General features: G+C 37.9%; 2 protein-coding genes across 2 annotated transcripts in view; one reads left to right on the forward strand and one right to left on the reverse strand.

Moving 5' to 3' along the window:
- LOC141571503 (lysocardiolipin acyltransferase 1-like) overlaps nt 1–27,270 on the forward strand; it is a 592,611-nt gene that overhangs the window by 422,742 nt on the left and 142,599 nt on the right. The window lies entirely within an intron of this gene.
- Nucleotides 20,114–21,927, reverse strand: LOC148758969 (serine/threonine-protein kinase MARK1-like). Its single transcript, XM_088796361.1, has one exon. The coding sequence runs from the start codon at nt 21,920–21,922 to the stop codon at nt 20,114–20,116; it is 1,809 nt and encodes a 602-aa protein (XP_088652487.1). The 5' UTR covers nt 21,923–21,927.

The raw sequence follows: 27,270 nt of genomic DNA on the forward strand, positions 1-27,270 counted from the left end.
TTCTTCTTTAGAAAATCCAATAAATTATAAGCGGTCTCCTATGTGGGGATAAATAAGTTGAATTAAGTTTTAACTTATGAAAAGTTTATCAAATTAGGATAAATGAGATAAAGAGTTTTTATGCCATAGCTTGAATTAAAGTTATTAAATTTGTACTCTCAGCAATATATATATTAAAGAAAAGTATAATTAATTTTAAGAAATTAAATGAGAAAGCAAAACAAAATTTTCATCCCTAAATGTATGGCTATTAGTTTATTTTTGATTCAAACTACTTCTTTTAAACAGTAGTGTCAGGTTCATAAATCATTTTGAAATGTCATGTAAATGGTCTAAGTTTTTAGTTGAAGGACTTTAGAGGGACTATTTGAAGTTTGGTACTTTCTTTGTTCAATGATCCACTTGCAGGTTATTCTGACCCTCCTTGGGAAAAAAATGAAAGTGGGATGGCATTTTGGAAATGATTCTTCATTTTGAAACCTCTTTGAGTGATGAACTAGGAAAGGCATATATAAAGGGAAAATATCTTTGAAATAGGAGCCAATGCCTCTTGCTAAATTTCACATGCATTTTTAATGCTAGATTTTTTCTTTCTACTATTGTTAAAATCCCCATCGTTCAGAGTGTCCACAGAGACAGGATCTAATAATGCATTGTGGGGATTTAATACATATTAAAAGCCTGAATTATAACGAAAGGAGAGTTTTAACAGATTCCTTATGGAGGGAAAAATGTTAGATGGGAAAAAAAGAAAAGAAAATATTATCTTGGACAGAGGTATGCTATATTTTGTTTTATTATTCTTGACTGGGTTGTAAATGATTTGTAATGAAAATTCACAAGAACGTTTTAGGCTACCCAGAGGATTCCCTGAGTTACAATTTTTCATGTAGAAATATTTGCTTTATTTTATTTTTTTATTATTATTAAATTTATTGGGGTGACAATTGTTAGTAAAATTACATAGATTTCAGGTGTACAATTCTGTAACACATCATCTATAAATCCCATTGTGTATTCACCACCCAGAGTCAGTTCTTCCATCACCATATATTTGATCCCCCTTACCTTCGTCTCCCACCCGCCACCCCCCACCCCCCTTACCCTCTGGTAACCACTAAACTATTGTCTGTGTCTATGAGTTTCTGAGAAATATTTGCTTTAAATGCTGATGTAGGTCTCATAACTTTGTGTTCTGCTCATTTTCCTGCTATCATTTTCTCAGCTTTCAAATGAGATAACCTTGTTGTTAAATACATATATATATATATGTATATGTATGTATACACACACACACATATACATACATATATATATATTTGTATGTGCTAGTAAGAAAGATATATTTAAGTTAGATTGCAGACCATTTGGTAGTAATAATAACAGTAAAACAATAGTGTTGGATGAAAACATAAAGATCATCTAGTCATATGCGTATGTCCACAATTTTCCCTAATGTCACTACAGTAACAAAGCAACAATAAAAAAAAATAAATATGTATTTATTTGCAAATGGTCACAGTTTTCTTCTTAACATTTTCAATCAGAACATATATTTATGTAGTCATTTCTATCTAGTCACAGAAATTGCTAGAATCAGTCCTTCAAAAATAAGAATGTAGGAAACAAGAAATCAATTTTTTTATCTTTATATTTTCCTAGGTAGTTTAAATCGATCCTATCCAATATCAAGGTACAAGTTAGACAACACTAACTATTCTAAGCATTTTACATTTGTTGAGATAACAGCAAAATGGTGAAAGCTTTGCTTATAACAATACAGAAGTAAATGAAATTTGTAGTATTTTCTAGCATAAGCTATATGTGATTGATTCTTTCTCCTCTCACTTAACTTACATGGAACATCATCTCTGAAAAGCATAAGCAAGGTACTTGGATATACAAAGATAAAATATACATTCTGTATTCATTAAGCTTATGGGACTGCAGATACTGTGTATAAGTGTAGGATGAAGTTTTAAAAATTAATCATTAGAGAAACAGAGGTTAAAAACATCCAAATGGGATGTTCAGATAAGGAAACGTAGACCCATTTCTCTCAGCTTCCCCACACCTGTGCAACATGAACACTGGAAATGGTACAGGAGACAAGTAAAGGAAAACACTGAAAATGCTAAAAATGAGAGCTGGCGTGGAAGCCCAGGATTTAAGCAGTAATGCAGTGTCAAAATATATTGTGTCCTCCCACATAATACAGAGTGGGCATCCACAGCTGGTATTTTTCCATATATGACATAATGGTAGAAGGTTGTCCAGGAGGGCTTATTGTTTTCCCAAATCAGTAGTACAGATAATACTAGAAGAGTGTGAAACAGGGGAAGCATTCTCCTTAACCACCTAACCTGAGAATCCATTTTTCTGCCAAGAGATACCTAGGCTGGAGGGCAGACCCTGCAGTTGAGACCCAGCTAGAACAGAAAATCTTGGAGGAAATAGAAGACCTACAGGAATAAAACCTATAGGACTAAAATATTCCAATCCAGCAGCCACGTGGTACCATTAAGAGGGTCTAAATACACTCTTCTCCCACAGTAGAGAAACCCCTTCTCCTCCCACAAGCAGAACCCACATAGACCAGTAGCACCAGGTTAGCCAACGGAATTAAAATAGCACTGCAAAGACTAAAGTTAAACTTCCATTACAGCCCACAAAAGTAGGACTATACTCTCTTACTAGACCAAGGCTGTGTGAATGCCAACTTACATAAAGGAACTAAATGTCATTATATAATGATAAAAGAATCAATCCACCAACTGAGATATAACAATTCTAAATGTGCAGAGATCAACGATCATATTTCCAAAATACATTAAACAAAAACTAGTACAGTTGAAAGGGGAAATCTATTATTATAGCTGGAGACCCCAACACTGCCATTACAATAATTGGTAGAATTATTAGACTGAAAACCAGCAAGGATCTAGAATATCTAAAAAAACATGTGCAACTAATAGGATCTTAATGACACGTATAGAATGCTCCATCTGATAACAATAGAATCCATATTTTATTTAGAGCCTCTATGGTACACTCACCAACATAGACCATATCATGGGCCATAAAACAAGCCTCAACAAATTTCAAAGAATTGAAATGATACAAAGTGTGTTTTCTGGCCATACTTAAAGATCATACTAGAAACAACAGAAGAGAAATAGCACTAACAGAATAAAAGTATTCTCTAAACACATAAGAAATAACACACATTTAAAAAGGAAATTTTAAAGGATTTTAAAATGATACTGTAATTTCTACTAAAAAGAATATGTAGAAATGAACAAAGATAAAAATACAATATATCGATATATGTGGGAAACAGCCAAAACAGTGCTCAGAGGAGAATTGATAGCAGTACATGCTTACATTAGAAATGAGAGAGAAAATGTATCAAATCAATAACCTAAGATTGTACGTAAGAAAACTAGGAGAAAAATAATGCAAAAATAAGACCAAGGCAAGTGAAAGGAAGAGCATAATAAATATCAGAGCTGGTATCAATAAAATTGATAAAAGGAAAGCAATAGAGAAAGTCAATAAAAGCAAAATCTATTTCTTGGAGAAAAATCAATAAAATTAATGCATTCTTTAAAAAACTAAACAAAAATAACAAGAAAACGACACAAATTTTTCATATTGGGAGTGAAATAAGGAATATCACTATAGATCCCATGGTCATTAAAAAGGTGATAAAATAATATAAATAACTGTGCATTCATAAATTTGACAATTTAAATGTACAGATTATTTGAAAACCAAAACTACCAAAAATTCCCCAACATACAATAAGTAATCTAAAAAGCCCTATAATAATAAAATAAATTAGAGTTGTAATTAAAATCTCCTGAAAAATAAATCTCCACAACCAGACTGTTTCATGAAAGAATATTGCTGAATATCTAAAGAAATACCAAATCTACCAGAAAATGCAAAAGGATTGAACACTTCTCAACTGTTTATGAAGCCAGTATTACACTGGTACCCAAGCCAGGCAAAGAGTGTATGAAAGAATTAAAACTACAGATTGGTATCCCTCATGAATATAGACATAAAAATCATAATAAAATGGAATTCACCGATCTATAAAATGAGTTATACGTTATGGCTAAGTTGAGCTTATTCCAGTTATGCAACAGTTTAACATTACAAAATCAATCATTGTAGTCAACAAAATCAACAGAGTAAAGAAGAAAAATCACATGATCATATCAATTAATACTTAAAAATAATTGGACAAAAATTAACAGCAATGTATGATAAAAAATAAACTTTCATGAAATTAAAAATAGAGAACTTTCTCAAAGTCATAAAAATAATTTACCGAAAAGCTATATCATTATATTTAATGAGGAAAGATTAAATGCTAAGGCTGGGGGTATATATTAATCATAAAATTGTATAGAATTTAATATACATATATACACACACTCATATAAATACAAGTAAAACTATGGATATCTGATTTAGATTAATGGATTTATTGATGTCAATATTTTGGTTGTAGTATTGTGCTTTACAAAATGTCACCATTAGGGGAAACTGGACAAAATAGAGAAGGGGTCTCTCTATATTTTCCTTTATTACATGTGAATCTATAATTATCTTTATTTAAAAATGTGTGATGCTGAGAAGTGAGGGAGGTGCATCATTCCATGTATTTCCACACTTAGCAAGTACTAATATAGTAAGTACTAAATTAATGATACTGAAGGGTTCAAAAACTGAAATAGTTTGGCATTAAAGAAGAAAGAAGATTTTTTTTTAAATTGTAAAACTCAACCAGTGTCTGATATTTACATAAGAAAAGAGAAATGAAAAGAGCTGCACCAAGTTTGAAGTCAGATAAGAGACATGACGATGATGTCTATGACATCATGGATTTGCAAAGCCAATACTGGAAGAATATTTGTCTGTGACATAGTATCAGAGACCCAGGAATCAGCTCTAAGGTAGATGGATTAGCAGAGTCATAAACAGAATGAAAAAATAAATGAGTGTTATGAAACAAAAGCATGCCTTGGGCAGTGAGTAATCTAAACTATACTAGAACAATACTGTTTCTTAGTGACGATACCAAAGCAATCATATATCACTGTGATTACAATGTGCTGAAATGCTGCATCACAGCTGTCCAAGAGCTGTGGTATGTTTGGCTGCCCCACAGCAATATTGCAATTTTAATTAACATTTGGGGAGCAGCAGAGCAGTTCAATAGTTCTTCTCATTTAATTCATAGCCTTTTGAAAATTGAGCTGCTTGTTTCATGCATGGACCATTGGTTACCACCATATTTGGATGGCTAGCTATTAAATCTTATCTGTAACCATCATGAAGCTGAACACACATCACTTCTCTTTTAAAGTGCATTTCAAGGAATGAGTTCAAACACTAAACGAGTCATGTTTTGTAATGAAAAAGGAGAGAATAAATATTTTTTCTGTTTATTTTGATCCGTTATGGGGACATTTAGAGGATATTCTAGTTTTCTTGCTGGTCTAATGTTTAAATAGGCACGTAAGTACATTTTATGGATGCTAATACCAGTATGTGAGTTCAAAATACTTAAAAAATAATTCCATAGATATGATTTCAAATATATAGTGGATGCGGTGGCTGCTTATGAAGCATCATTCTCATCTTCCTCCTTCTCAACAATCCCCACCTCTCCAACAACTTTGTGAATCTCAATGAAAAGATATTGAGCTTATTCACAGCTCTATTGAGTAGTCTGAGAAAAACGGAATAACTATCTTTCTATTTTCTGTATTTCAATCAAAATGGCCATGTGATCTAATACAGAGCAATAAGATACTAGGAATCATTTACCAAAGCTTCTGTGAAAGTACCCTCCTGTACTTCCAAGAGGTGAGATTCCCCTCAAGTATATCAGTTTTTATACTGAATCTATAAAAGGAGATCCTGTCTTCTAAATGTTATTTATGGTACCTTGTAATCCAGTGAGGAAGGTATTTCATGGACATAAATATTGTCACTTCTGTGAAATTGATAGATCAAATAAGATGTAGGCTGATAATTGGCCATTTAGTTTAACAATATGGAGATAATTGAGGAGCATCAATTTCTAAAGAGTATTGGAAACAAAAGCTCGATTGGAGAGGGTTCAAAGAGATGTGAAAGGAAAAAAAAATTACAGACAATTGGAAACAACCCAACTGTCCATAAACTGATGAATGAGTAAATGATACATGAAATATATATATATATATATATATATATATATATATATATATATATATATATATGAAACTGAATATTAATCAGCCATAAAAAGGAATGAAGTTCTGATATATGCTGGAACAGGGTACGAACTTTGGATATATTATGCTAAGTGAAAGTAACCAGACACAAAAAAATATTGTATGATTCCATTTATATGAAATATTTAGAATAGGACCATTCATTTTGAGGTCACCGATAGCTGGGGGAGGAGAACTAAGAAACGGGAAGTTATTGGATGAAGAATACAGAGTTTCTTGTTGAGGTAATAAGATTTTGGAATACAGAGTTTTGGTGGCTGCACAATGGTTATAATGGCAAATATATATATATATATATATATATATATATATATATATATATATATATATCCACAATAAAAACATTAAAGCAAATATTACAGATGATCACTATAGACAATTCTTTCAAGAATTTTTTATAAAAATAAGTGAAAATGTTGAGTGCTGACTGGACCAATTAGAGTGAGAAAAAGCAGTTCGGAACTCTAAAAATAAAAGAGTATTGTGATTATCATAATGACACTTAAGGACAGAAATAAATCATCAATAATGTCATTTTTAAAATGTAATAAGAAAAATTTCAAGATAAACTGAAAGACAAGGGGAATAAAAGAGATATTCCAAGTAAAGGCTTTCTGTTTGAAAATCAAAATTGGAAAGAGGAATTTTTTTTTTTTTTTTTTAGAACATAGTGGGCTCCTTGGAAGTAATGATGAGGTGGGTGTGACTGCATTATCAGTGTGAAGGACGGGAGGTGTGTAACGCATGCTTAGTCATCCCATGGACTCTTTTGACAAGTATGTTTATGTGGAATGAATATATTATTAGGCTTGCAGTTACTAAACTAAAAATGCTATGAAAGGTTATTCTAATTAAAAACTCTTCTAGAGCTGAGGAAGAAGTCTCTGATGAAGCACTTGAACAAATCAGTAGTTTAATTCAGATTAATGAATCTACAAAGTACTCACCAATAACATAGTAGAAAGCATCACCTTTACTGCATGCTTAGTAATCAGAAAACAAAATTTTTTAGATGTAAAATGCCAATTAAGTTGTTCACCTAATTTTAACAAATTAAAACGAGAAAAGTAAATAAAACAAAAAATTGACCTCAGTATGTAAATGTGATATGAACTCATTAATTTATTTGATATTTATAAATTAAACATTTATGTTTTTTTGTGTAGAATCAACAATGGTTTAGCACAAACTTATTTTTTCACTCTCACTCATATTAGAGATAGAGATTTGAATGTTTGATTGCAATACAATACAAAGGGCTGAAATAGAGATGAGTATAGGAGATAGACACTTAAGTCAGAAGGTGAACTGAGGGAAGTCTTCCTGGAGTGGGTTATACAGAGGGTACTAAAAAAATGTTGACACATTTTAAGAAAGGACAAGAAAAAACAATTAAAATTGCAATAATATATACCGATAACAAAAGATGAATACAAGTCACATTTGACTTCTGCAATTACAAGAGGCACTCAAAGTGGTTCCCATCAGCGTCCAGACACTTCTGATTATGGTGAACTACTTACTGCTTGAGCAACGTTGACCAAAGTGTCCACTTGTATACATTTTTTGGCATCCCTGTATTTGTCTCATGTCTTGAAAGATAAGTGTAAAACAACTCAAATGTAGCAAGTATTGAAGAAGGAGCTATGTAGCCAAATCTTAATCCCTAAGAGAAATTACGAAAACCGCATCTATGAGTAGTGCGTGACATACGACACTTGTGGTGTAAATGAAATTATCGTAGGGGTTAAAGGTCAAACTAGATGCCTTTACTATTCCTCACATTTTCTCCTCTTAACTGTAATATCATACTTTCTTATCTGAAAGGGTTTTGAGAGAATTAAATGAGAAAATGTTTATGAGTGGAATTGTTCTTTTTTCTTAATAGCTACATTGGATCAATATCTGCATGGGTTCATTTATTAAAGAACTCCCACTCAGCTCCTACTATCTGAAAGGCCCGCTCTAATGTTTAGTGACACATCGATACATAAAATTAAAAAAATACTTGCCCGTTTAGTTTATAGTCTTGAAATTGGTATTTTTTCTCTAGTCTTTGCTTGGTCCCCATATCTCTTTATGAGATTGCAATGAAGAGCCTCAATTTACCCCTCTGATATTTGTCAGAATCTGGTACATGCTTGCAGTTATGACCCCCTATTGCTTTCCCATAAACTATGGACAGAATATGAAACCGCTTCCCCTTTAAGTAAGATTTACAAAACAAAATGAGACACACAAAAACATTCTACAAGGTGGGGAGTAGTTATAGACTCATCTTTAAGCCAGGCTAAAGAAGGGATTGTTTATATTTTGATAATAATGCCCATGATGATTCATAACAGTTATCAGATGCTTACTAAGTGCCAGTCCAGGAGGACTATTAAGCACATATGTGTGTAATTTTCCTCGGTTCTCAAAACTCTATTACTATTTCATATGTTTTCTTTCCTTAGTTTCCCAAGCTACATAGCTACAAAGTAGCATAACTTCCATGTGAACCCAGACGGCTTGCAGGGCTGACACTGTCCTAGCCTCTTTGATGTATTTTTCCTTCTGTAATTCTTCCTGATTCTGAACCTTGATGTTCAGCAGGGCCCAGACAAATGCAGGCTCCCCATACCTTGAATAATTGACCCTGAAGCCAATGAAGTGAATAAAATATAATCTATCATTGAATCATATAGATTGTCTGTGGGAGGTGGGATGATTGCTAGTAAATAGATTATGCTATAATTTTCAAGGTGATATTAAATGTGAAGGATATTGAAAACCCATATTTAGTTATATAAATGGTATTTAAGAGATGCGTCATAGTTTAAAATTCAAGATTTTATACATATTGTCATTGATATATAACTATACGTTATATATACATAAAATAATTATACACATAACATTTTATGATATGCATACATGCATGAATCTTTCTACTTCATTTGGTCATAAATTTTATATAGGATTCTGAACTTTATAATAAAATATACACAGACCACCCTAAACTCACATTATCTTTGCAGCAGGAAAAATCAAAGAGAATAAAATCAGTATTTTTCTCTCTCCTGGAATCATATCTACACCTATGAGCTGTATCTATCTGTATCTATATCATCTGTCTCTATCCGTATCTAGCTATCTATCCATTTATCTAACATCTATCTATTTTTCACACATAAAACAAAGACTATCTGACAAATTATAATAAATAAAATCCCAGATTATTTTTAACTGAGCCATTATAAATGTTGAATATAGTCAGCATAAGAAGGTATGCTTTTGATGTTTCACAAAATACTTGAATTGTTCATTCTACATACGCTATTACCACTACCAATATCAAACAAATATTGCTCTCATTAGTACATCTAATAGTTTAATGTCTATTTGACCATGTGTGCTCCACATATTGTATCGATTAAGCATCAATCAACATTTAGAATATAAGGGAACTGAGAATAAATAGTGTGATCTGCAACACACACCTCGTAACTGGCTTTCTCCGTTAGTCTTATCTATACATCCTTTTCTCCTATCATCATTTTTGAGGTCTACTGTGGGGACATTTTACGCATTTTATTCACTCCTTAGTAAATCATTTATGTTTTTAGATAATGCTGTTAGTAATAGTGGTTAATACTTTCATAATGCTGTAAAATAATCTATAGGGAAAATTGCATCTACAGTTACATCTAAATATCTAGAAACTTTTAAGGGATAGATCAATTTGTCATCCCAACTTTGCAAGTAAGAAACTGAAACATAGAGGGATAAAATGATTTGCAAAATGCCAGATGGCTGGTGTATGATGGTTAGGATTTGTATCTAGATGCTCTGAATTGTACCACTACTCTCATTATATCTTACCCACATTCACTAATGTTGCTGAGCACCTCCTCCCAAAGCATGCCATTATTCTCCTGCCTCTTGTATTTAACTGATTAATGTTTATAGAACTTAGACAGTTTTCAAATTATTTTAGGTATTTTTTAAAAATATATAACAAGCTAGCCAAATTAATAAGAGCTTTAGGATTAAAGTGTTTAACATTCTGGAAGTCTGACTATTTTCCATGTCTCTTCCAAAAATGTTGTGGGTGAAATGTATTTTTAGTGTTAACTTCCAGTTGATAATATGAGGTACCCTTGTAGGCACCATTGTGACTAAGAGAGGCATACATTGTAAAACAAAATAGACATTTAAAAAACAATTCCATTTTTATCAATAAAAACTGAGGTAACTGCTATTTTCAACTATAAATAATTGTCACCGTGTTTTCCTCTGGGGCAAAGAGGACCTGTTGGGGAGCAGTGCTTGCTTTTGTCATGATTCCGGTATTTTGCCACTGACTCCTAAACTGGTTTTCTCCCTGTATTCGAGAAAGCCGCCTTGGCAATGCAGGGTGTTACGTTCTCATAGTATTCATGAACATGCAATGGGAGGCCCCAGTTTCCGCAATCAAGATGTCTGAGATTTGATGTGCCCGAGGTCTTCTCTTTAACAGCTGTGGCACACCGCGCCCTGAACTCAAATTAGTCCTATAACGGGTGTAATCAAGGCCAACTACAGCCCAGGTTATTCTCCTTGGCCCAGTTTGTTCCCCTACAGCCAGGGGGAAGGATGCAACATCCATCAAGTCTGCTAATAAAAAGGTAATCATTTCTTGATTTCTCTGGAGCAGATGCAAGGAGAGCCAGGTTGCTTCTGTTGGGAGTTCCTACTGTGCTGCTGAAAGGTAGTGGTTCTCTTAGAGAACAGGAGTAGGGCTGAGTGCTAGTCATTAAGATTCACCTGGCATTTGAGCAACTGCTATGGGCCAGGCATAATGCAAATATTTTTATGTGCATTTAGTAATTTAATTGCTTTTAAACTTCAGACAGGGGCATGCACACATATGTGCACGTGAATATTAATATTGTGAACGATGCATCATTCTCATTAAAGTGAAGAAACCGGTTGGGTAAGCAAGTGCCGTGGCCAAGGACACAGAGTTGGTCAGGGGCTCGGGAGTATTTCGCACTTGTGTTATCATATCCCATGCTCTTTCTACTACCTTTTCATTACGGACACGTAGTAGTTTGCACAACCTCTTTCTAATGCATAGCACATTCATATATACACACTACAACAGCTGGTCATTATCATTTGATGTGCTCATGACAGCAGTTCCAGTCTTCTCCTTTTCCTAAGTTGGGTCACTCTTTGGAGATGGACGGTACACCCATGGTTTTGGCTTGAAGAGATATTGAGCAATACTTAAAGGCTTAAAAGGATGCCTGCATTATTCTTTCGAACTTTGTTAAACTCATGATCTCCTATAGCCAACAATTATGAACCATTATGTGAAATCTAGCAATTAGCTAGATTCAGCATTTCTTTTCTTCTTGATGCTACCTGGGAGAACGTATTATATACTTGGTCTAACCATTGAATTAGTGACTGGACTCTTTTGCCTAGTTTTGTAGAATACAGGAAAATGACTAGAACCAAAACATCGTCAGTGTCACTGGAGAAAAAATGATATAGAATTTCTGAGGTAATATGTAAAACTTTGGTTAAAAGTAAGGTATTTCATCTTGTTTAAAGAGAAATTGGATTCTTAAATACATAATCAATACATTAATGAAAGAAAAACTGAGCATACATAGATTCCAGATCAGGGTTGGAATCAGTACTGAGACCTCAGTACTACTAATATTTATGATGCATAATTCTTTGTTGTCCTGTTTTGTGCTTTGTAAGATGTTTAGAAGCATGCCACTCCTTCACCCACTAGGTGCCAGTAGCATCCTCCCCCAGTAGTGACAACCAGAAATGATTCCAGGCACTGCCAAGTGTCCTTTCCAGGTAAAATTGTTCCTAGTTGAGAACAATGATCAGCTTTTCAGTCCCATCCATTTGCAGCTAGGCTATAAACGGATTAAGTACACTACTTACTCCTTTGAACATAGAGGGCTAAGATTGTGGCGTGTTTTGCAATAGTAGATGCTATGGTAAGCTATTCAGGCCCCATCAGCACTGAGGGCCTTATTTCACCACGTGCTGGAAATACTGCCAGCAGAGAGCATTCAGCTGTCAGCCTTCGCTGGAATTCTTCAGAGGAAGATCATCTTGCTCAATGTCACTTAGCCCTTCTGGGACAGAGTGTATCCAATAACTGGTCCATGTCGGTAATAAAAGCCCAGTTCCTTTCTCAAATTCAGAACAGATCTGAGGAGCCCTTTAAATTCAGACCACCCGTCAGCTGGATGGAGTGTTCACTGGGACAGGAAACTTCTTCTGCACAATCGTGTTTCTGTTCCTTCCCTTCCACAGGCGCTAGTCCCAAAATAAATATCCCCATAATAAATCTTCAGCATGTTAAGCTCTATGTCAGGCCCTTCTTCCTGGGGAACCTGACCCAAAAGCGCTGGTATCCAAATTGGTCTGAGAAAGATGTTAACAGGGGATTTTGTAGCTGGATCACTCACAGCCTAGGTGGGAAATAGGACCCATCACTGATGGCAGATGGAGTAGAGGTATCCCTAGGCACAGGGTGGCAGTGTGATCCTTAAAACTTTCAGTGCTGGTGAACTGAGATGGTACAAACTCAGGAAGGTAGTGGAAAGGAACCCACTAGTGGATGTGATGTATGAAATATTTGAGAAGTATTGGGGACATAGTTATAAGGAGAGTGGAATTGAGTAGCTTTGCAAAGCTTGATGTATGCTTTGGAAAAGATAACACAAACATGACTGATTAGTCTGGAATTAATATCTAAACATGAATGTTAGTGGACATATTGTTAGCATGTAAAAAATATCTCATTTGCTGCAGTGAAAGAGCAGAGGGCTGAAGTCTCAATCACAAGAGTAGCAGAATTGCAAAGAACATTAAGTTCCCAACCTAAGTTAAGCCTACTGAGACAAGAAGTGGGCAAGCTAGAGTGAATATAATGTGGGAACTGAAAAAATAGGAACACCAAATTACTCTCATTTATTGGAGTACACTTAAGAGTTTGCTGGAAATATGGGCTCCGGCGTCACTGAGAAGTTTGGTGGCGGCTCTGCACTGTTGGTCATGACAGATTGTGTGAATTGTCATCCAATAATAGGTACCAACTTCCAGTTATAAAATAGGTAAGTCACAGGGATATAATGTACAGCACAGGGAATATAATCCACACGATGGCAATAGCTTTGTATGGTGACAGGTGGTTACTAGACATATCGTGGTGATCACATCGTAAGTTATATAAATGTAGAATCACTGTGTTGTACAGCTGAAACTAGTATAATATTGTGTGTCAACAATACTTTCATTAAAAAAAAGACTGCAGGGAGTTGGGAGGGAAGGGAGGAAAAAAAGGATGGATTTGGCAACTAGTTAGAAGGGTTAACTTTGAAATGGCAAAAGGAAATCTCTTTAATTGAAATATGCCATGAGAAATAAGGGTGAGAAGTGATTTTAAAAAGGGTTTGATGCCAGTTTATCTGCATTTTCTCTCTTAAGTACATTAAAACAATGTGTTTCACTTGTGGATATATGTTAAAACCACAAGAAAATAATTCAGTTATTGCTCAGTGACATAGTAACTTAGTAGGATGCTACCTTTCCCTTATGTGTACTGTCACAGAATCCAGCTCAGCAGATGCTGACCCTAAGAAAAAACTCATTCTCAAAATAAATGGCATTTCCTGTGGGGTCCAAGAATTCCTAAGCAATGAATGGATAAGTAGAGTATATTAATGAGCTAGTTTAGTCTTTTCTTACAGAAGCATAATTGAGCCCCAACACAAGTGGATTTATGTTCCTTATCCATTTGAATCTCCAGTGTGGTCCAGCCACAATAAAGTGCTGTTCAGAGGCTTTCTGAGTGGAGATTAAAAGTTCCCTACTGTCAGAGAGAAGCATTTGTTTGCATCTTTAGAAATGATCAATCACCGGTGAGATTATCCACTAAAAAGCATCCATTTGTACTTAATCTAACCGTCTGAATTGGAGTTTAACCTGTCTCGTACGCATATACCACAGTGATGAGAGGTAAGAGGAGATTATGCCAATGATTAAAAAAAAAATACATAAAAATAGGCATTTCTCATGCATGTACTAGGTGCTCTCATAAAATTGGGATATAAGTGACTACACCTGGTATAGTTAGGCATTATATAAAATTGACATAATTTGGATGTATATTGATTAATTTGGAAAATCATTATTACTTATAAGTACCCACATTGTGTCTGATTTTATACAAATAAACATTCATAGAAGAAGTGCATGTGCACATGTTAGGATTCCCCATGAGACGTTAGACGTGTCTAAATAACCCTGACTGGTGTAAAGAGGCAGTGAGAATAAGCCTTTGCAGGATGAAAACCCTATACCCCTGCAGGATGCAAATGGCAGAAAAGATTATTGAACTCTATTTATATGCATCTGTTTGTTTTTGTTTGTTTACTGTTCACCATTTTTCTTGGATGCTCGTCATATCCCACTTATTCTGTGGGATCCAATTATCCTTTCTCTTGGGATGCTTTCTGCTACAAGTAATAGAATTCTGATTAAAATTGATTAAATAATAATGAAATTGATCTTCTTATACAACCCGATCCATAGTGAGGATGACTTGTGGTAGGTCTTCTGCGCTGCTTCTTTATGATTCTGTGGACTTTGCTCTTTCGGTGTGTGGGCCTCCTGCTCAGTTCCAGGCGTCGTCTGAAAATGGCAATGGTCAGATGCATAAGGTAGTTGTCTTTTAGGAAAGAGTTCCGGCTGTAGAATTCTCCCTCAATTTTATTGACTGACATTGAAATTCTGGCCATTCTAAATTAATCACCTTAAAAAGAATATTATAAACTTAATTGTCATCAACTACTCAGGAGCTAATTCTGGAACTGTGAATTTGGGCACTTTTGCTAGTCATATGAGGAGCGGTGGAGAGCTGAACAAAATGTTCCCCTTGGGGATGCATTTCTGTAGACAACTGCAGGAAACAGTGGTGACTATAGCTCCTACTATCAGGAAGCTGAGAGACTTTGTTGTCCCTGCCTCCCTTTTCTCAGTGGCACCATGGCATGTAAAAATGTTCCATTGCATCACTTTCAAACTTTTCTCACTCGCCAATAACCTCTTCTTTACCTTCCCCTTAACAAGTGCAATAGACTCCATTGTGTGCATCTTCCTAACTTGGACTCAGCGACTTGCCAAATGACATCAATGTTACATTACCCAGCATTCTTCCACACTTTCCTTTACCCCACGTTCAGTCAAGTAACCAATCATTAAATCATAACCACTGATTACCCAATACCTCACTGGAATCCATCTATTTATCTCCATTACCAAAAATTGTCTTCCTTGTATTACTGCAGTTGCACACTGAATTATCAACAGAAATCTATATTGACTCCCTTTGATCCTTTAAATGAAAAGGAAGAACAAAGCATAGCAGCACGTAGGAGGAGGAAAAACCTTATGGAGAACAAAGGGTGGAAAGAACCTAGAGAAATTGAGGAGTTGAAAGAAACAGAATGTTCTGTGAAAAATAAAAAGTATGCTTACTGGGTACAAAGTTAATATGCAATTTTTGCTTTTTTTTTTTTTACTGTGTTTTTAAAATTAGTTTCACATGTACAAAACAATGTAATAGTTCCACATTTATCATTTGTATCCCTCACAAAGTGATAACCCTCCTCCCTCAACCTACTACCCCTCTGACATCATGTACAGCCATTATATTTCCACTATGTCTATTCCTAATGCTGAACTCCACTTCTTGTAACTGTGTGTGTGTGTGTGTGTGTGTGTGTGTGTGTGTGTGTGTGTGTATTATAGTTGACATTCATTATTGTTCAGCTTCAGGTGTGCAGTGCAGTGATCAGGCATCTACACCATCCCTGAAATGGTTTCCCTAATAAGCCAAGTGTCCATCAGATACCCTACAAAATCTTTACAACATTATTGATTATATTCCCCAAGCTGACTTTTGTATCCCCATGGCAATCTTGTGGTTACCAGTTGTGCTTTCTAATCCCCTCACCATCTCCCTCATTCCGCCCCCCTCGCCCTGTCTAGCAACCCTCAGTTTTGCCTCTATATCTCTGACACTGTTTCTGATTAATTCATTCATTTATTCTTTTCTTTAGATTCCACATATAAGTGAGATCATATGGTATTTGTCTTTCCTTTAGCTTATTCTTTTCTGGGAAGCTCTTTATCTCTCCTTCAATTTTAAATAATAGCCTTGCTGGATAAAGCAATCTCAGTTGTAGGCCTTTGTTTTTCATCACGTTGAATACCTCCTGCCACTGCCTTCTGGCCTGCAAAGTTTCTGTAGAAAAGTAATTTAATAGTCTTATGGGAGTTCCCTTGTATGGAACCTGCTGTCTTTCTCTTGCTGCTGTTAGGATTCTCTCTTTGTCTTTAACCTTTGCCATTTTAAATATAATGTGTCTTGGTGTGGGCCTATTTGGGTTCATCTTGGTTGGAACTCTCTGCACTACCTGGGCTTGTATGTCGGTTTCCTTCACCAGGTTAGGGAAGTTTTCGGTTATTATTACTTCAAATATGTTCTCGATCCCTTGCTTCCTCTCTTCACCTTCTGGTTTTCCTATGATGCGCATGTTGTTGCACTTGATGTTATCCCAGAGGTCTCTTAAACCATCTTAATTGTTTTTTATTCTTTTTTCTTTCTGTTGTTCTGTTTGGGTTATCTCTGTAACTTGTCTTCTAAGTCGGTGATTCAATCCTCTGCTTCATCTAACCTGCTGGTAATTCCTTCAAGTGTGTTCTTTATTTCAGTTATTGTGTTCTTTGGTTTTAACTGGTTGTTCTTTATGGTTTATGGCATCACTAAACTCCTTAAACATTCTTATCATCGGTGTTCTGAATTCTGTCTCTGACAGATTGGTTAGCTCTATTTCATTTGGGTCCAATTCTGGAGATTTTGTCTGTTCTTTTATTTGGGACATGTTTCTTTGTTTCCCCTTTCTGGCTGACTATCTGTGTTTGCTTCGATGGATTAGATAGAGCCCCTAGGGTTCTCAGTTTTTGCTGGGTGGTCTTATGTAGTATGTGTCCTTTATACTTGACTTGCACCACTTCCGTATTTTCCTGTGCATGTGCTCCAAAGGTGACCCTTGTGCTGTGTGTATTCTCCTGTTAAAATTGAGCTTCAATTGCTTTTGGCTTGTCAGTAGGTGGGCTTGACACCCAGGCGGTCTAGTTGTGAGAATTGGCTATGCCCACAGTGAGTGAGCTGCTGCGTGAGGGTTGACCACTTAGATGAGACTTGGCCCCTGTGGGCTCTTGTGCCTGTAGAGAATTCCCTCGGGTGTGTCACTTGTAGGTCAAACCTGGCAATGCTCTGGTTTGGTCTGCAGTTGGCCTCTGGCTATGTTGTAGGGCCCTGGTGTAGGGCAATTTCAGAACAAAACAAATAACAAACACAGCAACAACAACAACAAAAACCAAATACTCTTACGTGTGAAAACAACCGATAACCCACATTCGACAGGCAAAAATATAAAAAATACACACACACACACACACACACACAAATCAATACAGAAAAATGGAAAGGGAGGAAAAGTAGGACAAGGAAGAGAAAAAAGAAGAGAGAAAGAGGGGGAAATGTATATATATGTACATACAATATATGCTAAAAATGATAGTCATACAAAAGAAAACAGCTTTTTGCGTTAAGCCCACCAAACAATCTCCAGGTTGTCCTCTGTTGTACAGAGTCCTCTACGTCTTGTGCAGGCAGATCTGGCCATCTGGCGCCCAGAGTAACCCTGGCCCTGCAGTTCTAGATGAGTGGGGCTATGAGGTGTGGTTGGTAGTTTCCACAAAGTCAGTGCACTTTCTGTTCTCACCTGCACATATGTGCACTGAGAGCACAACCGGCCACTGGGATGTGGGCTTCTCTGTGCACAGGTCTCCTGAGTCTTAGGACACTTCCTCTGTCAGGGGGTGTGGAGGGCTTGAGATTTCTGAGCTGCTGAAAGCCCAGAGCTGCCTCTGCCCCCTGCTCTTAAACTCCTGTGTGTGACTCTGCAGCTGTAATTGTCTTGCCACAGCAGTAGCCCAGAAAAGGCGGGGCTGGGAAGGGAGGTGTCTGCCATCTCCCAGCCCAGCAGTGTCACACTCTTCCCTGCCTCTTCCCTAGGTCACAGTTGCAAAGCGGCTTTTTTCCAGGTCCTGAGCACTATGGCTCCTCTGTTATCTGACATACTCCTCAGTTCAGGGACCAGCTAGAGACTCTGGAAAGGCGGGGCTAGGATTGCTGTGGGAGAGTAGGGGAAGGGTCCCAGGTATGGCTTTGCTTTTTTGTTTGACCTAGGGCCCAGCTAGAGATCTCCGATGAGGTTACTGCGTCAAACATGGGGTAAGCTGCTGTCTCTGCAGGAGAGATCAGCTGTGGGACGCAGAGAAAGAGCCCACCTCCTGGCTCTTGTGATCTCTGTTCTGTGTCCTCAGGCCCCCGCGTCTCTGCAGCCACAGATGCAGGCCCCGTCTCCACTCTGCTCCCTTCCCTCTTCCCCTGCTTGCCCAGTTTGCCCACCTTTGAATAAACCTTGTACGAGCCTCTTAGCTGTTCTGTGTGATGAGCAGAGAGTCCTTTGATGGGTTATACATGTTTCAATTTGTGTTAAGTTCTAGAGGAGATCTCAAGAAGACCACATCGCTGCCGCCATTCCTCTAGACTCCATTCTTTGATTCAGCTGAGCTGGTGGTAGAATCTAGTGCTTTATGAGGATTGTGCTGAATGGAGTGTTAAACCATTGGATTTATTCCTGCTCCGTGCTCCAATGCACTGCAGGGAAATGTTCCATTCTCACCAATGATGGTGACCCAACCATGCTCTGACCTCTAAGAAGAATGGGATGCAGGGCTGTTGGCAGCTAATGTCACTTTAGAGATATACAACTTTAGACAATGCTGGAATCATGGGGGAAGAGACACTCTATTTCTGTTGGCTGATGGGATATGATGTCATCTGGTGGCAGTTGGTGGGCATCTTGCTTTCATAAAGGGAAAGACCACCTGAGAATGACACCAGCACAGAGGGAAGCAGGCAAAGCCAAAAGGTCAGGGGAGATGATTCCTGTTGACATCACTGAGTGCCCAGGAAGGAGAATCTCTCACAGAAGCCCCTGTGGACTTCCTGTAATATCTCATTGGCCAAAACGGTGTCACGAATCCTTGCCTCATCCAATCGCTAGCAGGGGGTTAGGGGAGGGGAGTGGTTGCCATAACCGACTTGGACCAACTGTGATTCCTTCCAATTGAGCATCCACAGGAAGAAGGGAGCATGTGTGCTATGTGAGCAAGCAACACCATCCTGCCACAAAGGAGAAATGGACAAGGGACCTGAGGGTTCAAAGCCAAGGGAACAGAAGACCAAGAGGGTACAACATGCAAAGGTGCAGAGTTGTGCCAATTAAGTTCAAGTATTACATCACGCCACGCTCCTCAAACTGGAGGATGCAAAACAAGATTACCCAATACATCTTTCTGAAGCAAGACATTTATTGAAAGATTTAGAAAACCAAGTTACTTTCATAAGAACCATCCATCCCCTTCCCACAGTGCAGGGGAGGGAAGAAGGGCTCAAGGAAAAACTGCAGTCTCTGAAGTTGCACCCAGCTGGGGGCCGAAGTGGTAGACCTGCAGCGAGGGTGGTCCCTCCTCTTGTCTGCCACGGAGCTCCAGGCTGTCCTCCAAGGAGGTGCTTCTGAAGGCCTCAGCTTTATCCAGGTCAGCCCCTAAAATGCAGGGAGCCTGGCTTGACCTCCCCAGAGTCTTATTCTAGCCCTGCCTTTGCCCACCAGAACCTAAAGGGGCTTTACTTGATTCCATTTGCAGCACCCCTTTTTTGGTGGCAGACAGAAGATCTTCCTAAAAATGTTCAAGCACCTCCTAGCCACGCGCCGCCGGCCCTGTTTATTTTCTTCTGGTTGTCCACTGCTGCTGGTGGTGCTGTGGCTGGAGAGAGAGTCCCCAGAGTGAGGTGCTGGGCTAGGAATGGTGGTGCTGGAACCACGGATGAGCTCGGGAGTGGCGGTCATGGATCCTCGGCTGGGCTCGGGAGTGGCTGGCCTGGAGCCTGGTCTGTGCTCGGAGGTGGCGGTGCTGGTGCCTGGTCTGTGCTTGGGAGTTGCCGTCGTGGATCCTCGACTGGGCTCGGGAGTGGCGGTCATGGATCCTCGGCTGGGCTCGGGAGTGGCTGGCCTGGAGCCTGGTCTGTGCTCGGAGGTGGCGGTGCTGGTGCCTGGTCTGTGCTCGGGAGTTGCCGTCGTGGATCCTCGACTGGGCTCTGGAGTGGCCGGCCTGGAGCCCCAGCAGTACTGGGGAGTGGAGCGCTTGGGAGTGGCGTTCCTGGGCCCCCAGCTGGGCTCAGGACTGGCGGTCTTGGCTCCTGTGCTAGATGGGCGGATGGTGGTCCTGAACTCAGTAATGGTGGAACTGGACTCCAGGATGGCGGACGGACCCGCAGACTCTTGGGCCTTCTGCCCTGGCTTGTGGTCTGCAGGCTGCTGCTCCGCCTTCTGGGAACCGGACCACTCTGGTTGACCCTCCTGGGCTGGGGAGGGACTGCAGCTCTGGAGCTCAGGAGGATGGAAGGGCTTGACCTTGATGGTACGATGTGAGAATTTGGGGTTTTGCCTGTGTAAGATGTAATAGGTGGCCATGATGTTATTATACGTGTTGTTTGCCAGTGTCTCCTTGATGTCGTCTTGATGAAAGCCCAGAGTCACCAATTGTTCTATTACTCTGGGCTCTATGACGTCACTGGGTGGCTCAACATACGGCTTCAGTTCTTCCTCTTGGTCCATATTAAGCCAGGCATCTGTCATGATGTTCTTCAGATCTTCTCTATGCTCAGGTTTGGGTGTGAGCAGTTTTTGGAGCAGGGTTTGTACTTCGATGGATAGATGAGATGGCATATCATACTGCCTACTGCCTATGCTCTCCAGCAGCTCTTCCCAGCTGATATCCTCAAAAGGGATGGTGTCCGTGAGCATCTGGTACAGCATCACGCCCAGGCTCCAGGTGTCCGTGGCACAGCCATCATAGATTTTGCTGCGGAACATTTCTGGGGCTGCATACAGGAAACTGCCACAAAACGTGCTGAGTTGATGGATATTGGAGGCAGCTCCAAGTCCAAAGTCTGTAAGTTTGGCATTCATCTCAGAGTCTAACAGCACGTTTTGTGGCTTCAGGTCCCGGTGAGCAACTCCCTTCTCATGGCAGTAGTGCACTGCTGACACCAGCTGCCGGAAGACGCCACGGGCCGTGTCCTCCGACATGCAGCCGTGGGCACGCAGGTAGTCCAGCATGTCGCCTCCGGGCACGAACTCCATGACCAGGAAGAGGTATTCTGCCGAGCTGATCACGTGGAATAGCTGGACGATGTTTGGATGGTGCAAGTCCTCCATGCAGAGGACTTCGTGCAGGAGAGATCTGCGCATTCTCTTGGAGACCTGTTGGTCGATGATCTTCACCGCCACCTTCGTCTTCGTGAGCATGTGCTCACCCAACACGACCTTGCCAAAGGCGCCCTCTCCGATGATCTCCTGGAGCTCATAATGGGCACTGATGGGCCCCTGGTCAACACGGATGTCTCTAATGTTACGTGCCATGGTGACCCACTAACTACGCTCACTGATGATACTAACTATGCTATACAACTATGCTACCAAACAAGAACTACACTAACCACACTGACTAAATATACTAACTGCACCAACACTATTACTGCTAATAGACAATAACTATACTAACTACGCTGACACTACTAACTCTAATACTGTGATAAACAATAACTACGCTAACTACGCTACTAAATATACTAACTATCAACAAAAATACTGTGCTAATAAACAATACCACGCTAAAAAGTCCAAGTCCAACAGGTCACCACAATCAGCTTCCTGGGCTATAACGGACAGAAAGCTCAGCCCAGCCAGGGCCTTATATAGCAGCTTGGGGTCCTTCCATCACACTGGTGCTTTATGAGCTCAGAGCCAGAAACTGACCCTATGTGGCTAAGGATAAGCCACAGTGGTTTTCTCAGTTTGGGGTTTCAAGACCCCTTTACTCTGAAAAAAAGGGGGAACCCCCCAAAGAAATTTTTGTTTATGTGGATTATTAAAGACTGATATTTACTTTATTAGAATTTGAAGTCTGTAGGATATTTAAAAAAAAGAAAAAGAGACTTGTATTAGAACGTTTTTCCAGGGGTGGATAGTGTTGCATTTTGAAAAGCCCCTAAGATGATTTGTTTCCACTCCTTCTGCCAAGAAATGGTGCTGCCCTTTGAGAAGCACTACTTGGGTGTATAATAAAGTAACTTTTATGTAAAATGTTCATTTAAAAGGTATCTACAAGCAATTGTTCTTTACAACTACCTTTTGCTTATTTATACCATAGCTTAGCTGAGTAGTTCCCTCAGAAAATACTTTCAGGTGTGTATTCATTTGGGATACCTTCAGTTTTGTTCTTTGTTTGTTTTGTTTTTAAATAAATGGAACCCGGTTAAAAGTGAATTTGCTTCCAAAAGTGGCTACTTCATAGGCATAAAATTGGCTGGGCACAGGGGAGTCAGATTGAAATAATGCTAAGGACACAAAGTCTGCAAATTTTCACCATTGATTCAATCCAGTTAATTGTTTGCACAATTTCAGTTTCACAATTTCCAGAAGTAAGTGTTGCCTATTTTTCTCTAATTAGTAAATTATCATATGTCAATGTTTGATACATTGTTTAGAACAGATTTTTTTGTCAATTTTTGTATCAGTTTAAAATAATCTATTTCAAATCATGGGAAAATCGTGAATATTTACTGAGTACGTTGGATCTGATCTCAGTTTTCTTGAAGAGAGACTTTTTTTCTTTAAGTTCTGTCTGATCCACTGCACTGACGTTCCAGACATAGCTGAAACTAAACCATTAGTTTTAAAACTAAACCAGTAAGCCCTTCAGGCTATGCCTCCCATCTTTCTCCATTAGCAGCACACAAAATGGAATGAAAGAAACATCTTGGAATTATTATAATTCAGTGCTTTTGGATAACTTATTTATGCCATATGTTTTGTGCCAAGTGTGTTTTTTTTTTCCTTAAAATTCATTCATTCAACTTTGTCTTCCTCACCAGCTCCCAGACGCCATTATCTTTCCATTAGTGAACTCTGATGTACCTCTTTCTATGGTCTTTGATCTGTTGCGAGCCTTTCTACACTCTTCTCGGTGGTGTTTTGGTCCTACAGAATGCCCCTCCCCATCTCCCCACACTCTCGGGATTTATAGGGATACTCATCAATACTGAGATGTTCTGAAAAATACTTCTGTTCTAATTGATACCTGCAACGGTACCAAATTAGACACCTAACAGCTAAAGATCAAATTAGTGAGTTGGATGATCAAGACAAGGGATTTTCCTTGGACACAATGTCAAATGAAAGGAGATAAAAAGTATGTGAGGCCAGATCCAGAAGTTTTTTTTTAATATTATATTTATTGGGGGTGACATTGGTTAATAAAATTATATAGGTATAAAGTGTACAATTCTATAATATCTCATCTGTGTATTGCATTGTGTGTTCACCACCCAAAGTCTAATCTCCTTCTGTCACCATATATTTGACCCCCTAGATCTAGAAGTTTTAACATCTATCAGAAGTTCCAGACAGAAAGGTTGAGAATGAAGAGGAGAAAAACATATTTTCTTAAATAATGGAAGCAATATCCCCAATATTAAAGAAAGACTCATTGGAAGCGCATACCTACTGCTGAGAAGAATTAATGCAAAAGTTCCATACCTAGACTCATACAGGTGAAATCTTCCAGAGGAAAGAAAATTAGGTTATCTACACAAATCAGATTGATATCAGGCTTCTTACTAGCCATATTAGATGATAGAAGACAGTGGGAAATAGCTTTGAAATTCTGAGGTGAAAATGATTTGGCATCTCGAATTCTGTATTTAGCCTTACTAACCTCCAATGTTGAGAACAAACATACATTTCAGGAATGCAAAGACTCAAACCATTTTTTGAAAGATATTCCTTCAGGAGGACTAATAGGAGGACATAGAATACAAGAAACAATGGTAAACAAAGAAGTCAGCAAACATAGAGTCAAGTCTAAACAATTTAACATGTTTCTGTGAAGCATGAGGAATATGTTAGTAATAATAATGAAATAATAATGATAGCCATTTTGGGGAACTATTGGATAGTTCTACAAATTTTGGAAGAGGGACAAGAGGAAACCATACGTTTTTGTTTGTGGAAGATTATTATTTAATTCCATGTTGATAGAATTATGTAAGTTTAAATGTCAAAAAAGGAAAAGGGAAAAAAATTGAAGGATAACCACTAAAAGAACAAAATAGGGTGTACAATTTCCAAACCACCACTAGAGTAGGGGTCTGGAAACTGTTTCTGTAAAAGGCTGGGTAGTAAATAGTTGAAGCTTTGCAGTAACTACTTCTCGGTTGCACAAATTCTGCTCTGCCACTGTAGCACCTAAGCAGCCATAGACGATATATATAAACAAATAGGTGTGGCCGAGTCCTAGCCAAACTTTGTTTATAAACACTAAAGTTTGAATTTCCCATAATTTCTGCATATTACAAAATGTTCTTCTTGTGGGCCATACAAAGATAGATTTGCTCCATAGTTTGCTGACCTCTGCATTACAGAACAAAGGAAGTGAGCAAAGAAAACTTAGTTTTAACAAAAACAGAAAAGGGGAGAAAAGTGGGCCTGAAAACGTAAGGAAGTATAACAAACAAGAAACGTAAGTTGGGAAAAGGAAAAAAAAACAACAGTGATCGGAGTAAAGTTTTCCAGTAAAGACACATTCTCAGATTGGGTGTGTCCTCAATGATAATGGTACTAGGTCATGACATATCTATATTACAGAACAGTGCTATTTGAAGTGTGATTCATGTAACGGGGCCAGTTAGCAAACTGGTCTACCATACGTGCAGCACTACAGTAGTTGAAAACTTTTCAAGTGTTGTGACACTGTTGTAACTTCCAAGTGTGTGATCGTCTTTCTACTAATTTATTGTATTTTACAAAACTGTCAGTCAATAATGGTTTGGACATTAAAAAACAGAAAACTGGTTTGAGAAACACTATTAGAGAAGACAATGCAGGTATTAAGAAAATGAAGTAGGTCCATATATGTAGACAAATTTTAAAAAAGCAAATCAGGCCAGTATAGAGGTATTTTTCAATGTCCTTTAAAAAAAAACAAAAAAAAAAAAAAAAACCAATCATACATGTAGTGAATTTTTAAAATATAGAACAATTCACTTCTAATTGTTAACCATGATTACAAAAAAGATGTGATTGGGTAGGATAGGGTTGAAGGACATTATAAAAAAAGGAGTATTTTCATGTTCTGTTTTTCATGGCATATACTTTTGATCTTTTATAGCAATGTTTTCATTTATTGTGTATAATATAATCCTTTATTAAATTAATGACCTCTTGATCTTTTAAATAATTGGTTCTTATCAATTGAATATCCATATGGAAAACAAGAACCTTTAACTTCTGCCTCACACCCTATTCAAAAATTAATTTGAGATGGATCATAAGCCAAAATGTGAAGGTTAAAACTTGGTAACGCTTCTAGAAAAATATGTGGAATAATGTCTTCATGACTTTTAAGTAATCAAAGATTTCTTCAACAGGACACCAAAGCACCAACCACAATGAAAAGATTTATAAATTGGACTTCATTAATACTAGATGTTAGATTTATAGCAAGATAGCATTTAAGGGGAGAAAATGCAGGCTACAGATGGAATATGTTTAGTATATTATATATGTGAAACCTAGAATTATATAAATTTTTTCTGTGTGTTTATTTGATGAAAAACTTTATATCCTACAAGTTAATAAGAAAAAGATAATCCCACTGAAAAATGGGCAAAAAGTTTGAAGAGGCATTTCACAAAGAAGCTATCCAGGTGGCCAGTTTGCATATGAAAAGGTTCTCAGCATCATTAATCCTAAGGGCAGTGCAAATGAAAACTATACCTGGATCACATGGCTAAAATGTTAATTTAAAGGACTCATAAGACTTAGTGTTGATGATGCTATAAATAGAACTGTTAGGACTCTCATACATTGTGGTGTCATTTGGTACAATCACGTTGAGAACCATGCTGTCTGCTGAAGCTGGACGCAGAAATCCTGTGATGCAACAGCTCCACTCCTGAGTATTCACTCAACAGAATAGAGTGTTTGTATTCAACAAAGATGGGTACGAGGACATCTGTATTAACTTTATTCCTGGTAGCCAAGAAACCTCTCCATCAAAGTATAAATAATTTGTATTATTACTATATTAATGTAATTGATGCCCACACAGCAATATGTAGAAGAAAATACTGCTACACGTAACGTGGGTAAGTCTCATTGACATAATACTGAGCAAAATGAGCCAGAGACAAAAGAATACTGACTGTGTGGTTTCATTTATATGATTCATGGTTAAAGAAGTCAGGATAGTGGTTTTGTTCAGCGGTGTATTGACTGGCAGGGGAGCACATAGGAGCATTCTGATATGCTGGCAATGTTCCGTACTTTAATCTGGATGCGGCCACACACAGACATGAAACAATTCATTAAGCTTTACACCTACACACTTAGTATTTGCATAGTTTACTGTTTTACCTCGATAAAAAGGTAAAAAACAGAGCCCAACTCGTTCTTTACCCCCTTGTTTGAAATTCTGTCATTATCATATACCAAATTCGTAACACGTTTAAGGGCCTTTCTCTAAAGAGAAGTCTTGCATTGTTTTCCATTTGTCGAAACAGATATACTATTCTGATTTAATCATTGTTTCTTCATAATACATTTAATGAGTATATTTAATGGTGTGAATCTTTCCTACTATTCTTCTATTTCAAAATTATCTTGGATGTTGTCACCTCTTTATTGTTATGGATAATCTTTAGAATCAT

The sequence above is a fragment of the Rhinolophus sinicus genome, chromosome 2 (assembly GCF_057876585.1).
Source record: "Rhinolophus sinicus isolate RSI-liver-muscle chromosome 2, RSI-T2T, whole genome shotgun sequence".
Classification (NCBI taxonomy): Eukaryota; Metazoa; Chordata; class Mammalia; order Chiroptera; family Rhinolophidae; genus Rhinolophus; species Rhinolophus sinicus.

Bases quoted from the DNA above. Each gene is read 5' to 3' on its own strand.
- LOC148758969 (XM_088796361.1), bottom strand. From the start codon at position 21,922: ATGGCACGTAACATTAGAGACATCCGTGTTGACCAGGGGCCCATCAGT.